At 38.5% G+C, this 15,531-nt stretch overlaps 1 protein-coding gene and 1 pseudogene across 1 annotated transcript in view; both read left to right on the top strand.

The window, feature by feature from the left end:
- Positions 1-5,560, top strand: part of SAMSN1 (SAM domain, SH3 domain and nuclear localization signals 1) — a 131,175-nt gene extending 125,615 nt beyond the window's left edge. Inside the window, exon 16 of the mRNA XM_065875894.1 lies at positions 5,358-5,560. Within this exon, the coding sequence (XP_065731966.1) occupies positions 5,358-5,560 (203 nt within the window). The remainder of the gene's footprint in view (positions 1-5,357) is intronic.
- Positions 5,561-9,055: 3,495 nt separating this feature from the next.
- Positions 9,056-12,958, top strand: LOC136122080 (glucose-6-phosphatase 3 pseudogene; annotated as a pseudogene).
- The last annotated feature ends 2,573 nt before the right edge of the window (positions 12,959-15,531 follow it).

Here is a 15,531-nt window from a genome sequence, read left to right as displayed (position 1 = left end):
TAATTAATTTGTTATAAATAAGTTGAGATATATGTGAACAATAAAATAGGAAAATATTAGGAGAATGAAATGCCTACTGACATGAAGATGTCCGAAACATATTAAATGATAAAAGCAAATTGTAGATCAGTAATATGCAAGGTAATGTTATTTTTGCCAAATAATAATACATTTTAAAATAATGAAGTTAGGTTATTTTTTCACCATGTGAAGTAAACAGGATTGATTTAACCTGTAAGAAATACGATATTGATTTTCCAAGGTCCCTAATTTAGCAATAGAATAATAGCCTTTAATATTATTTGGTCATTATCAAAATAGTCCAATGTGACAGCAACTCAACCACGGGTAAACATTTCCTGGGACCAAAGCCTCTCATGGAACTGTGTGCTTGAGTGAAGTGGCAGCCTAACGGTGCTGTCCCTGTCGGTGCTGAGTGATTGGATCTTGAGTGAGTGTGCCTCTACCCTACTGAAGGAGCCAGCAGAGTGGAGTGGAAGTTGTTGTGAGTGTAAGTGAAAAGAGGTACATCTCATTAGAGAGGAGACTACGATGCTAGGATGCAAAGAGACATCTGCAAACAGGGAGAGTCAGTTCAACTCCATATTCTCTCATGGCCTCGGGAAGACAGCAACTGGTTGGTTTCCCGTGAAGACATTCCTATTTTCAGTTTGTTCTTGTTGCTTTTCCAAAAGGTGGGTAGGTATTCAAATGAAATAAATACCAAATCGTCACTAAATAGAAAATTAAAATATTCAGGTAATTTAAGGACAGAGAGAATAAGAAATAATTAAGAGTTACACCATGTTGCCTACTGAATGTTCCTCCATGGACAATGCTACCTCTGGACAAATAAATATAGCCATAGTTATCTGGAGAGTGCTTGAGTTTTGGTTTGAGTGACTCATGTGGAGCTACCAATGAGGATGAGATTTTGAGCCATCCTAAGATGTGCTTTAAGCCTGTTTTTTCCTCTTTGGAGGTGGTACCAGGCTAGAGAACAAGAGGAGGATAATACAAAGACCCAAGAGGTACCGTCATTTGAATTTCAACAAATTTCTTACTTGATCTTCTTTAGTCCATATTTCCTTTAATTAATCTAAACATTACATTCTTTTTATTAAACACATTGTTTATGGAGCACTTTCATTGGCCAGCTATTTTCCAGTGCCCTCCGGATTGCATTATTTTATAATATTGTACTTGGCCTAAAGAACAGAGGCTTCATACCTAAGGAAAACAAGATAGTAAAGTCAAAATCTGGAATATTTGGGTAAAGAAAACTGGGAAAGTCAAGCAAAAACTAGTAGTTTACATTTTTTTAATTAAATCTTTAACTTTCTAATACGTGAATATAGGACAGATTTTTCTCCTTAGGGCATGAGAACTTTTTCCCAGCAATAGGAATCTAGTTTGATTTCCTTAAAGCTTTCTTCACGTTTAGTATAATTGAGATTGCCTATACTTAATTAATTAAATGTCACAACTCGATATTTATTTTATGAATAATTATATTAGCTCTCTTATGTTCTAATCACCATGCCACTTTTTATCTCCATTGATGACTATCTTATGTTGAACCATGGGCTTTATACAATTCCATAACAATTTTGGTAAGAAATAAAGTATTTTAGTATTCAAATTAGTTCTTTATGACAAAATACCTCCTAAATAATTTTTTGTTAACATAATTTTTTTATTACATAAAGTACAGAACTGTTTGGGGCTGCTTTCTGTACTCCTATTATGCCTGCTGTTAGCTGGTAGCAATAAGATATACCCTTTTTCAAGTTATTTACTAATTCTCCAATATACCCAGATTTTTTTAAATGTACAGCTTTGGGGATATTTGCAAACCATTCAGGGGCTTTATTAAAAAATGGTACCATTTTATTTTTTTTTGTACTTTATTAAAATAAAATATAAAATGTATATGATCCAGAAATATAGAGGAACTCTATCTAAAATTTTAACACTTTCATTTGTGAATTATATGATATCTCTAAGTTTTTACATAATTTTAATAATAGAAAAATTATATATAATAATTTTTAAACTTAACATATTATCAGAAATATTTTGGTATAAAAAGATGCACTCATATACCCTACGGCAAGTCTGTAATTTTGTAAGCAAACTGTTTCTTATTCCAATGTATTACTTGCCTGGTTAGCTCAGATGATTGGACCATGGGACAAAATCGATGAAGGTTATAGTTTCAATTTCTAGGTAGGTCAGTTAGCTTTACTTGGCTTCATGGCCACATGAAGGGACTAAATGACTTAGAAAGAACATGTGGAGGTATTAGTGTGAATTCATCTCCTCTGCTGGAAAAACCACGCATAGCAGAAGACCTAGGTTTGTGCCAATCCCGGTCATTAGCGTCAAGATGAAAAAAAAAAAACAAGAAGAGGACAATCTTGACCCTCCAAATACAAAAACTGAATGCTAGATAGCTTTCATTTCCATAATATAATTTGCTGACCTGCCTTCTCTTTTTATAGTTACAGTTGAGGGGCTCCAGCCAATCACCTGCCTGAAATTACTGCAAGCCCAGTAGGAAGCTTTTGAGGAGGCGTAGTCATGTTTTCATTTCATTAGGAAATCATTTAGCAAATTACTGCTGTTCTGTAAATTACTGTGCTGCATAACTTTCATACTGAGCAATTATTTCCTTTTTCCGTAAAAATTGCAGATGAAAGGTTTCTACAATAAATAACCTGTATTGAAAACAAACCATTCCTAGAATTTGGAGAATGTGATACAGCATTTCTCAGGTGGAAATAAAAACAAATATATCGTTTACTTTGTTACTCTTTGAGGTGAATGTATAGTGGCTTCTGAGGATGAAATCACAAACTAAGTATCTAGTTTTTGAAAGGAAAAGAGCTAATTTTGGAAATCAGAGTTCTTTAAACCTAAGTTTTACATCTTGAAGAGAGCCCCACCATCAGTAATCAACCTAAACAGAACACGGTGTTGGGAGTAGTTTTCATTAAGCCAAGTCCAAATGTTTAGGATGTCAGTCTGTGGGTAGGAACTCAGTTCTTTCAATTTTGTGTTGAGGCAATGGGCCCAAATATAAACTGAGGAAATACAGCCTTATCCCCACAGCCATTCTGACTAACAGAACCACATTCCAAATATGGAGATCACTGCTGATATGGCAAGAAGCATTGCAAAAAGACTGATTCCTCTGGCCTTTTCCGGAAACACTTGGCTAATGGAACACAGGGCTGGCTCTTTCATTTCAGTGGCAGTAAGACCGAAAAGCAAAGGAAGAGGAGAAAGCTTTTCCTTAAAGAATGAGGTCCCATTTCAGTGCTGCCTTTTCATAAAAGAAGGGCTTGAAAACAAAAATGAATGACTCATAAAGACTAGTCAATATTAAGTAGATGCCCCCAAACCTGAAGGTCATTATAACTAATAAAGAGAAAATGCTTCATGATAGCTAACATTTTAAAATAACAATCACAATAGGTGTATATTAAGTTAAAGGTCCTTATACTAGAACTAGTTAAAACATCACTAGACTTAAATTTGTGCTACTTGAGTCCACAGTTAAATAAAGTTGTGACAAATGTGGAGAAGATTAAGAAGAATGGCATAAATGTGGTTTCATCATTGCAAATGAAAACTTTGAGGAAAAGGTTAAAAGAACTGTTATGATTCATTTTGAAAATGAGTGGACTAAGACATTTTTATCATTTTTTCCAACCTTTCTCAACTTGTGTTTCTCATATAAACCACATAATACAGAAAATAATTTAAGTGACTCAATTCCTCCATGAAAGGTACATAACTAGTACCATTGTAGATACATTGATAAGAACTTAATTCATTATGTACAAGGATGCTGAGGCACCAGGGCTTAATTCTCTCTTGTAATAGAGGTTGATAACAATTGAATACACAGTGGACCATAAACTAATGTTGGCAAGATATCTGAAGCCTAGAAAATGCATTTAAAAGCAGGAGATGTGTAGACAAGATAAAGGGTAGATTTCCAAAAGATAAATTACTTAAGAGTCTATTGAGGAAAATTATACAATTACACAATTTCCTTCTTCCGAAGATTTTGAAGTTTGGATTTACTTTATTCTCACTGGAAGGGGATGAAGTGCATAGCCTCTGAAGGCAGAGGTCTTAATCCACCCTGAAATGTATGTTCTTCCAATGTAAGGCTATTCAAATGTCCAAAGTGGAGAAGCCCCAAGGTTAGAAGGGGAAATAGCAAAACATGCTGATGCAGCTGAGAGGTGATAGCCTAAGATCCATCTCCTTTCCTTGAAACCCATCTCATGATACAGAGAAACATGTGTTTACTGGTGTCAGGCAATGCAAAGAAGGAAACTTCACATTGAAAATGAGAACACTGATGCTTAATATTCTTGAGGAAAGTAAAACTAGGGCTGCTTAGGTTCTTTAGAAATATCTTTCGTTACATCGCTAATGTTATTTTTTTCTCTAAAAAGATAATGCCTGTTGAATCCAGAATACTGCCTTGATGACACAGAATTACCACTCTGAATATAAATAATTGTTATTCAGAACTATAAACAAAGAAGTAGCAGACAAACTATAAAGGGCAGATTCAATGGACATAGAGTTTCTATCTAAAAGCAACCTGGGGAATTCCCTGGTGGTTCAGTGGTTAGGACTCGGTGTGGTACTTTCACTGCCATGGCCCGGGTTCAATCCTTGGTGGGGGAAATAATATCCCGCAAGCCATGTGGCACAGCCAAAAAATTTTAGAAAATAAAAGCAGCTTGGTTTCTATGTCTACTTTTCTGATGAATGCAAACACAGGAAAACTCTGGATACTCTTAAGTTTTATTAGTTAAATTCTAGGTTATTGAAATCCTATTGTACATTGTTGCCCATAGTGACTTTTTATTCATTAATCCACATTATCATGATTCTAGAACTGTTCGAGAAGATCACTACTGACTTGGATTGTACATTTAAACTACAAATGACTTCTTCTAATGTTACTTTAAGGAGTATTTGGACAAGGCATCAGTCACACTGTGGATGCAATCTGCTTTCTTTGGCAACTTGTTATTAATGTAAAATGAGAGTCCATATTGATCTTCACTTATGTAAGCCATTCACATGAACTCCGTGAAACTGCAAGTGAGCAACAAAGGGAAAACTTTGTCTTCTAAGAAAACAGTGGTTTGAATATTTGAGTTCAAACTACTCTTTTATAGTAAACAAACATATTGTTTACTTACAGAATTTTCAATTGTAATGAAGTCAAGTTTGGAACAGTTAAAATAGCTCAAAGATGAATGAGTATATGAACAAAACTTTTCTTGGCTTCGCCTAACTGCTGCCCTCTTTTCCATTTACAGCTATTCAGGAGGAAGAAAATGAATCCGTGTCCCTATTCTTAAGCCCAGACATCTCCTTAAATAAGTCACAGTTAGATGACTGCCCAAGGGACTCTGGTTGTTATATCTCATCAGAAAATTCAGATAATGGTAAAGAAGATCTGGAGTCTGAAAATCTGTCCAACATGGTACAGAAGATTACTATCACAGAGCCAAGCGACTGAATACATATTATCAACTCTACATCTACAAATGTGTTCTATTTTAACTCTTCTTGAGCTATCAATAAAAGATCAAAAAGGAGAGGAAGGGAAGTATTTGCAGATACAACCTGAAGTTAAAATGTTTTAATAGGAATGATTGTACATAAAAGCTCATATCTCTAATGTTCCCAATTATTGTAAATAATATGTATATTTATCATTTTAAATGCTACGTGTTAATATTTCACTTACCTGTATCAGAAAAAGGATAGTGTAAGTTTTTGGTATGTGCGACATAGCCTTATTTGGCTTTATTTTATAAGTGCAAAATGATTCTGCAAAAAAAAAAAAACTTCCTTTTTTTATACCTGCCAGTTTTGAATTTGTGTATATTGTTGAATGAATAGTAACAGAGTGTGTGTCTGTTTAACTAATTGTCCAAGCAAAGTGTGAGTTAATACTGGATACATTTTATCCTTATCCACAGTGGAGTTTTAGTAATTATTTTTTGTTGATTTCTTCACTGTTATCTGTATGAAAGTATAGATAATGATATATTGTCAATTCTGATTTAGTAAAACTAATTTTAATAATTGTACAGATTTTTCATCTTTAAGTGTAAATATTTTTAATTTTGAAATACCCTAATTTTAATAATAAAAAGAACTATGTGCATTTGGTATTTTCCAGACTAGTGTTACTTAAAGTATATTCATCTTAGAACTTTAGACAAAATATCTCCTATCAGACGAGGTTTTATAGTCAGTTCTCACACACACACACACATATATATATATATATATATATATATATATACAATTTCCAAATCAATTACCTCACCTCAGTCTCTCTCCTGAACCCCAGATCTGTGTTATCCAACTTCCTAAATACTTGTATGTATTAGCTCAGGCTGCCATAACAAAACACCATAGACTGAGTGGCTTAAACAATAGAAATTTATTTCTCACAGTTTCAGAAGACAGAAGTCCAAGATCAAGTTGCCAGCATGGTTGGGTTCTGGTCAGACCTCTCTTCCTGGCTTGCAGATAGCCTCCAGCATGGCAGAGAGAGACAGCAAGCTCTCTGGTGTTTCTTCTTATAAGGGCATTAATCCCATCATGAGGTCCCCACCCTCATGACCTAATCTAAACCTAATTATCTTCCAAAGACCCCATCTCCAAATACCATATGCTGGGGTTTAGAGCTTCAACATCTGAATTTAAGGGGATGGGGGGAGGCACAATTCAGTCCACTGCACTCTAGGAAGCTTCAACTCAACTTACCTAAATTCTTGATTTTCTCTGCAAATTTGTCTCTCTTGTTTTATTGCCAATCTACCTCTCTCTTTAATAGTACCAACTTCTTGCCAGTTACCCAAAGCAGAAAATAATTTCTTGCTTCATCTCACATGTATCCTTTTCATATAGATTCAATAAGTAATCAAGCCCTATGGATCCTACCTCTAGAAATGCTTTCATATTCATGGCTTTCTATATATTCCCATAGTTGCTGTCTTGCTTTGGAACCTCATAATCTCATGTGTGAAATGATGCAATAATTTTCCAACTGACTTCTATTCTGTCAATGCCTTACCTTCTAATCCATCTTCCACATGATCTCCAGAAAGAGCTTCTAATACAAAATTAAATCACACACTTCCCAGCCTAAAATTTTCTGATGGCTTTTCATTGTCTTTAGTATAATATTTAAACCCTCAGGGATATAGAAAATCCTTCCCAACAATTTTTAACCTACTCTATGAGTCATACCTTTCCTCTCCCACTCTCACTCTACATTCTCCAGCCAAAATAATCTACTTGCAATGCCCTGAATTCACTATTCCCTTGGCAACTTTTCTTATGTTACTTGTTTTCCTGGAGTGGCTCCTGCTATTTTCTATATCCAGAAGCCACCCTCTGTTTTCTGTCTTGAGACTCACCACCAAAGTCACTTAACTCTGTGAAGCCTTCCATGATTCCCTTTGGTGTTCCCCTCTTTGTGTTTCCATAGCAACTTGTACCTCTGTTGATTACAACACTTATCACGTTACACTTTATTTATTATGACACTTGCCCTTACATGAGGCTGTAATCTCCTTGTGACAGAGATTATTTTGTTTAGTCTTTTTAATCTCTGGTGTAATACCAGGTACAGAGTGGGCATTTAGGAATTGTTTGCTGGAGGGCATTAAATATAACAATTATTCCCATACAACACATTCCATATTTATGTTTAAATCAATCTACTCAATCTATAGGTAAATGCCTTCCAAAGTGACCTAAAAGTTTTTTTAAATAAATAAAACATAACGCCTTAGGAAAAATCAGGAAACACAAAGTGTTATTTTAAATTCTTGGGGACAATATTACACTGTTAATCTCTATCATATTTTTCCAGATCCATGAGAGTTAATCCCAGATGTAGTGCCCAGGTCAGGAGTAAAGCACATGTCTCTTTCTGTTCTTCCCTCTCCACAGCAGGAAATCATGTTTCAATTTCAAATTTCCAACATGCTGGCTCCATCATGGCCCCACTCCTGGTAGGACTACTACCTCAAAGAAATTATTCTAGGGCCTCCTTGGACACAGCACAACCACTGACCATAATTTTTAAACTTTAATCAACCTGCTGCCTCAGGGAGGTCAAGAGAGTATAGCTTCTTTATGAAGATGCCCGGAAATTGTAGGTTGGGAAGCATATAAGGAACTTCCTGATTGTAAAATGGTGGATATCACCTGTGAAACATACTCAGCCACAACTTCAATCCCTTCAAAATGAAGGTACCAATCAAGAATTTAGGGAAATACTTTTGAGCAGAAGTGCTGCAGAGGCCTTGAGGAGACTGAAGCAGAGGAAGAGAACTTGGATTCATGCAAAGAGAGAAGAAAGGAGGAAAGTGAAGACAACTTGAGGTTGCAGTTGCTGGTAGGATGGCCCCATCATGGAGCACAGCACCGAAAAGGACACTCTAGCAGAAATACATGTTGGGAGCACTGCTGCCTTTACTTTACCTACTCAATCCCTGCAGCTCTAGCCTCACTTTCCTTAGGTTTTTCTCTTGACCATGGAAAGCTGGATAAAGAGGAGTGGAAAGGCAATAAATAGGTCATCCAAGGTTGTGAGGTAGTTGAGAGACTTAGACCTTCCACTGTTAGCTGGGAGAGAGACACAAGTCTGAGTCTTTTAAGAGTAGATGTGAAGATGGTTCAAGGATTGACATTTTAATGTTTACCAGATGATTACACTGGTTTAGGCCGAAACCTGGTGAGAGAACCAGTCTCACTCATTTATTTAATCACTCAACAATATTTAGACATGGAATATATATGCTGCCCAAGACTATGCCATAAAAACCCTTTGGATCAGATAATCTGCATCACAATCTCGCCACAGCCTCTCCATTGGAACCAGCTGAGTCTCTCAGTTTAGAAAGGTTGTAAAACCATTCTGGAATGCAGTGATTATTCTGATCCCAGGGATAGCCTATATTTACAGATTCAAGTTTGTTGTGACAGTATGCACGGTTAGAGAAATTTCATTTCAGGTAAATGGATAAAATCTTTATAATACTTTATTGATAAGAGCAAAAAGTAGATGATTTAAATTCTGGTTTCCTCCCCCCCCCCCCCCACCATTCTATTGCTGATATAAACAGGCATGTATCTTCACCCTGAAGTATTTTATCAGAAGCTTTTTTAAATCAATTAAATTGTAAAAAGAATTCATTAAGAAATAAAATAACTTTTGAAACTTCTAAAATGACAGCGAGCTAAAAATTTTCAGCTTTTAGACACTGTCCAATTCTCTGAGGTTACAGCCAAGTGCCTTGCAACTTCCTGAGTGAGACCAAATTGATGACATTTCATGTTGAGAAACTTCCGTTACAGGCGTAAGTTCTGAGAAAAATAATATGATGAAATTTTAGATACTTCATCACCCCACACACACAACCACTTCCATCTCCCCACCACCGATAAAGAAAATTGTATAACCCATCAGCATGCAGACTTCAAGTACTCTTTCATAAAAGTGGGAAGTCATGCTAAAATTATGTAAAGGTTGAAAGCAAAATGAATAGGGACTAAATACAGGCAAAAGAACAGCAGTTTCTAAATTTGACCAGGTTTTTTGGCTATGGAAATAAGGCAGAAGTAACCCTCACTTTATGCTACCGCCTATCTTACTACTGAATTCATCTCATCACACCCAGTGTTGACCTAAACACATTGACCGGAGATCCTGGTTTGAGGACTGTGTGACTTTGGGTAGGTCACTTATTCTCTGAGCTTAGCTTTTTCCCTCTACAAAATCTATATAATTATAGTACTAATATTCCACGTTATCTTGTCAATTAAATGAGATAATGTGTTCAAAGCACCAGCACAATGCATGCAGTATGTGCATAAAAACTGATATCTGAACATAAAATCAAAGCAGTGCACATGCTACCATAATACTGGCATGGTTTTGTAGTGATATGAAATTCTTCAGACACAAATGCCAGAGGGCTAAGACAAATGTGCTGTCCAGCTGCAATGAGAGAGAGTCAGCTGATTTAACAGACCTTTACAGATTCATGACCATTTTGTCATGACAGACTATTTCTTTGTTTACTCCTGGCAGTTTAGGGAGAGGATATATTGTATTTAGCTCTGACTCCTCACTCTTGGAACATGATAGGGATAATCATTTTTGAAGAATAAATGATTAAGTATATAAATGAATGTCTATATTAAATAAATAAAAGGTTTGGGGTTATTACTGCACCTTAGGCCCTGGTCTTTACAGTATAGAGTCACAGCCGAGTGTGCTATAGCCAACAAAGAAGCCCTTAGGAAGATACCCTAAATGTAAGATTTAAATATTTGCAAAGTTTACGGGCATCTGAGCAAATGATCTATCATGGGAAATCAAAGAGCAAAGAGGCTACCAGGGAAATATGAGCTTTCCATTACTCCCCCTTTCCTACTCCATCACGCAAACTTCTCACATACACAGAGTATCAGTGCGTCTGTGTGATATTACAAATTAAGAAGCCAAGACAAAAGAACCTAAAAAACGTAACATTAGTATGTTCAGAGATTTTTTTTTTTTGACCTCTGGGGGCCCCGGTGAGCCTGAGTGCAAAGCACCATGTCCTCACAGGGATGAGGTGAAATCCTGATACATAGGCTAAAGGCATGGTTTTCCTCTCTGAGTTCTTGGGCACTAGGCCAAGTGAATGGGCAGGAATCATTCCATTTGCAGAGTAAAATGGGGTGGAAAGCACTTCTGGCACACTTTGTCCATATAAATTATACTTGTTTGCAATTCATCAACTCCTTCTCTCCTTTATATCCATATGTAATGTAAAGGATCGTCTTTCTCTGAAGCTCCATAATGATGCACAGTTCAAAAATGTGATAGAATCAGCTAAAAGAGAGCAGATGGAAGCTTTTTTTCCCCAATATGCATATTCATAAAAAAAAAGTAGAGAACTCAACAAAAGGAGATACAGAAGTACTTGTACCCGGGGGCTGCAGAGACTTATGTATAATAGTAAGTTGGTTTTCTGCCACTATTCATTCTTGAAACCTTTACTCATTCATTCCTGCAGTAATCATTGAAAATGCTCTGGGAAAAAGTCTGTCTCTCTATATAACACCAAATATATTTCCCTTTGGATTTTTATTGTACCTTAGAATCCACGATTCAGGAAGAAATGGTTAAATATTTTACTAGACAAATATAATTAGAAGGCAAACTATGGAAAGGGGGAGGGGCAAGGCGAGCTTAGAACTGGGAGGAAGTGTGACTTTGACTCTTATACTTGTTTGCAATTCATCAACTCCTTCTATGTGTAAGAACTCTAAAGCCTTTGGGGGCGACCCATCAAAATCAAGAGGCTTATCTGTCAGCCTCCAAATCAACAGCAGATGAATTCAAGCAAGAGAGTCTTGGGCTGGGGAAGGAAGGCATGGACCAATTTGTCAGCTGTGTGTGCAAACTTAGAGTCCTGCTTCAGCACAGGCCTGGGATGCCTGGTTCCCTGGAGCAGGGGTTGTCCCTAGCCTTTTCTCCAAGAGATCTCGAAATATCTAGGAGGGTAGTGGTACTGGAGGAGAAAGCTCTGGTCTGGAAGGAATCTTGGCCCTTGATATTACATATCCATCTTCACAGCAGCAAAGGAGGGACCCTGGACACATCACCAACCCTCTGATCAAACCCTGGCCGGGCCGGCCCCTTGGTCACCACAGAGTCCACACTGGACGAGGACATCGCAATGGTCGAGGCGCTGCAGAACCAGCTGCCCTGGTTAGAGAACGTGTGGCTCTGGGTCAACTTTCTGGCTTTTTTCCGTTCTACTTCCCTGCGGCCTACTAGGCCTCTCGCTGGGTGGGCATTGCAGAGCTCTGGATCAGCCTCATCACCAAGTGGCTTGACCTTGTCTTCATGTGGTTTCTGTTCAGAGGCAAGCCCTTTCGGTGGGTCCATGTGTCTGGGTACTACAGCCAGGCTCCAGCCCAGGTTCACCAGTTCCCCTCTTCTTGTGAAACTGGTCTAGGCAGCCCTTCCAGACACTGTAAGATCACAGGAGCAGCTCTCTGGCCCATAATGATGGCCATCTTTTCCCAGGTGGCCACTTGGACCTACAGCCACTGGGTGAGAGTGATACCTAGCTTGGCTTATTGCACCTTCCTGCTGGCGGTTGGTTTGTCCCAGGTCTTCCTCTCACCACATTTCCTTCACCAGGTGTTGGCTGGCCTAATAATTGGTGTTGTCCTGGGCTGGCTGATGACCACACCCCCAGGTGCCCAGAGAGCGGGAGCTAAGCTTCTATGGGTTGAGCTCGCTGGCCCTCTTGCTGGGTGCCAGCCTCATCTGTTGGACTCTCTTTACACTGGGCCTGGATCTTTCTTGGTCCATCAACCTGGCGTCTAAGTGGTGTGAGCGGCCTGAGTGAGTACACTTGGACAGCCGGCCCTTTGCCTCCCTGAGCCATGACTCAGGGGCCGCCCTGGGTCTGGGCATCACCGTGCACTCTCCCTGCTATGCCCAGGTACAGAGGGCATACCTGGGATACAGCCTGAAGCTAGCCTGCCTTGTGCTGTCCACGGGGCTGCTGGGCCCCCTGGACTGGCTGGGCTACCCCCTCAGATCAGCCTTTTCTACATCTTCAATTTCCTCAAGCACACCCTCTGGCCATGCCTGGTCCTGGCCCTCGTGCCCTGGCTGGTGCACACATTCAGTGCCCAGGAAGCACCACCCACCCGCTCTTCCTACTCTAGGTGCCTCCTACTGCCACTCTCCTTCTCACAAAGCCCACACTCCATGACCTCCACAATCTGGGAGGCAGCCCCATCCCCTTCCAGCCCCCAACAGGCCCCTCTCATCTTGAATTTTCTACTTTTCCCACCACCTGGTCTCAGGCCCAAATAAGGGCCTTCTCTCTCCCAGGAAGGCTGGTCTTCCTCCTGCCTTTCCTCCCAAGTCCCCAAAGAGCAAAGGCAACAGTAAGACCAGTGGTTCCTATAATACTGTGAGGGGCTGAGAAGAGCCCTAATAAAGGCTTTCCACAGCTCTGGAAAAAAAAAACAGAAGAAGACAAACTATGTAAAAAAGTGAAGACTTCCGTGTTCCTTTAGCAGTACGGATTACAGATATTTAAAAGCACACTGTTATACCAAACTGTATAGTAATATTCAGAATAAAGTTCAGAATAATGAACTGTCTGGATGGCATTTAGCTATGTGGTTTTTCTCCCCTAGGTACTTTTTTTTTTAATTGGGGTATAGTTATTTTACAATGTTGTGTTAGTTTCTACTGTACAGCGAAGTTGAGTTCCTCATGCTATACAGCAAGTTCTCATTAGCTATCTATTTTATACATATTAGTGTATATATGTTAATCTCAATCTCCCAGTTCCTACCACCCCTCCTTTTCCCCCATGGTGTCCATACACTTGTTCTCTACATTTGTGTCTCTATTTCTGCCTTGCAAACCAGTTCAGAATCTAGCTAGGTGGGTTTTTAAAAAAAATATCTGATTACTCAGAGGCTAAGGTAGTTAATGCTTTTGTACTGAGGAAGCAGCATTGCTACTAGAAATTTTGTTAAGATAATGAAGATAGTATCAGGTGATATTGTGAAAGAAACTAGCCATAAAAGAAGTGCTTTAAAAAAAGAAACATAAGAAAAACATAAAAAGAGTGGTTATGAATTTTGGTCAGATAACTAAAGAAGTGGTATTCATACTAAAATTAGATGTTTCTGACTTCCCGTGTCACCCTCACTCTCCACATGTGAATCCCCAGTATCCACTCAGGGAAGCTAACCTGTATGGATCACATTCTTGACCTGTGCCTTTAGGTTCCTGTTAGCCTCAATGAATGGAAAGTCCCATCAGGAGACTGAAGGGAGAGAGGGGAGTGAAGTCACGGTATTTGTTTTCTCCATGAGATCACCTTGTGCTGGCGGTCCCCCTGAATCAACGGTCCCCCAAAGGTGGCTTTCTGTAATGACTCTCTTTCCTTCAAATTCTGATAACTGCTCCTTTCTCTTGTCTCCTGAGGCATATATTTACTAACAGCTCTGTGGCTGTTAGCTCTCACTACCTACACAGCCCTTAATGGTTCCCCTACATTTGTAATTAGTCCCTTTATAAATAAGCCTTCCTTGAATTATCCTAATTTTATTGTGCCATCTGTCTCCTGTTGGGAGCTGGACTAGTGCACTGATCCACCACAATTGCTCATGACCTCCAGTTACTTAGGTCATGTTCTTGAGTCCAATGAGCACTGCTCTGTTATTGCAGTGCAACCGCATTTACACAGTCACAGGTCACTTCTATCTATTTCAGGACCAACCTCCATCCCTGCTGACAATCAAATAACTTCAGGGTAAAGCATTTCCACTAACATTACCAAAACTCATGCCCTTTACTCTTTCAATTCCTCATTCATCTGTTTCATGGGGCCCACCCACATATGTCTCCTTTTCCCAAGCAACTAAGAAACCTTGGAATTGGGGTGACTGGCAAAACATAAATGGAGATTTTCATGGTGAAGTTCAGGCCAACCTAACTGCAAGGAACTCATATTCTATTCTTTTCTAACAACTGAGCCCACAGTCCATTTTGCTATGAAACATAGTGTCATTTCTATTAGGACAATATACCATCTACCAACATTAACGTCCATCCACCAACTATGTAACAGAATAGAATGAAGCTAGCGCATATTTTCACTGCTTGCTACCTAATCAGAAGTATCTGACATTAATATAATTTTTGTTTTTTTAATAAACATGATGGCACATAGCTACTGGAACTTTACTAGCAACTTTTCATTGCTAAAATTCTTTAAGTTATATTTCATCTACAATATCATTCACTAACATGGGTCTCGCATACACAAAGCCTAAGGCCTCAATCTCTGAAGAGAGTTATTGTAAAATATGGATGCCCAGATAATTTGCATGATTAATGAAAATATGTTTTAGAATATTAAACATTTAAGATGTTAGCATTTAGTAGGCTTTCAGACAGAAGTTAAAAGACTATTAGAATGACTGATGAATTGCTACAGTACATTAGCCCTCAGAACAGGGAACGTGCTAGAGGACATTTATGTAACTTCTTTGCACTCTTTTTTTTTTTTTTTCCTTTTTTCCCCCCTCCAACTAAGCTGTCCTTTTGTGACCTTGGTTTGGTTGTAAATGACCAAGCATACAACTTTGCAAAATTCTGAAGACTTAAAAATTACATGGAAAGCTATTGACAGGGAGAAAGAAAGCAATTGTATTAGCCAGGGCTTTGTACATGATATCTGTCATGGTAGGAGATGAATAAAATGTGTTGAAGGAATAAAACCTCTTTTTCATGGTTCAGAGGGTCTTACCTCAACACAGTGGAAAAAATGAAATAGAGAATTCCTCCCTGGTTAGTGACAAGGTCACTGACAGTTCAGCTGTCCATAACGAGGGAATGTAGACACACTTATTCTTTCCATTTGT

Source organism: Phocoena phocoena, chromosome 4 (assembly GCF_963924675.1).
Source record: "Phocoena phocoena chromosome 4, mPhoPho1.1, whole genome shotgun sequence".
Classification (NCBI taxonomy): Eukaryota; Metazoa; Chordata; class Mammalia; order Artiodactyla; family Phocoenidae; genus Phocoena; species Phocoena phocoena.
This window is presented reverse-complemented; position numbering and strand designations above follow the sequence as displayed.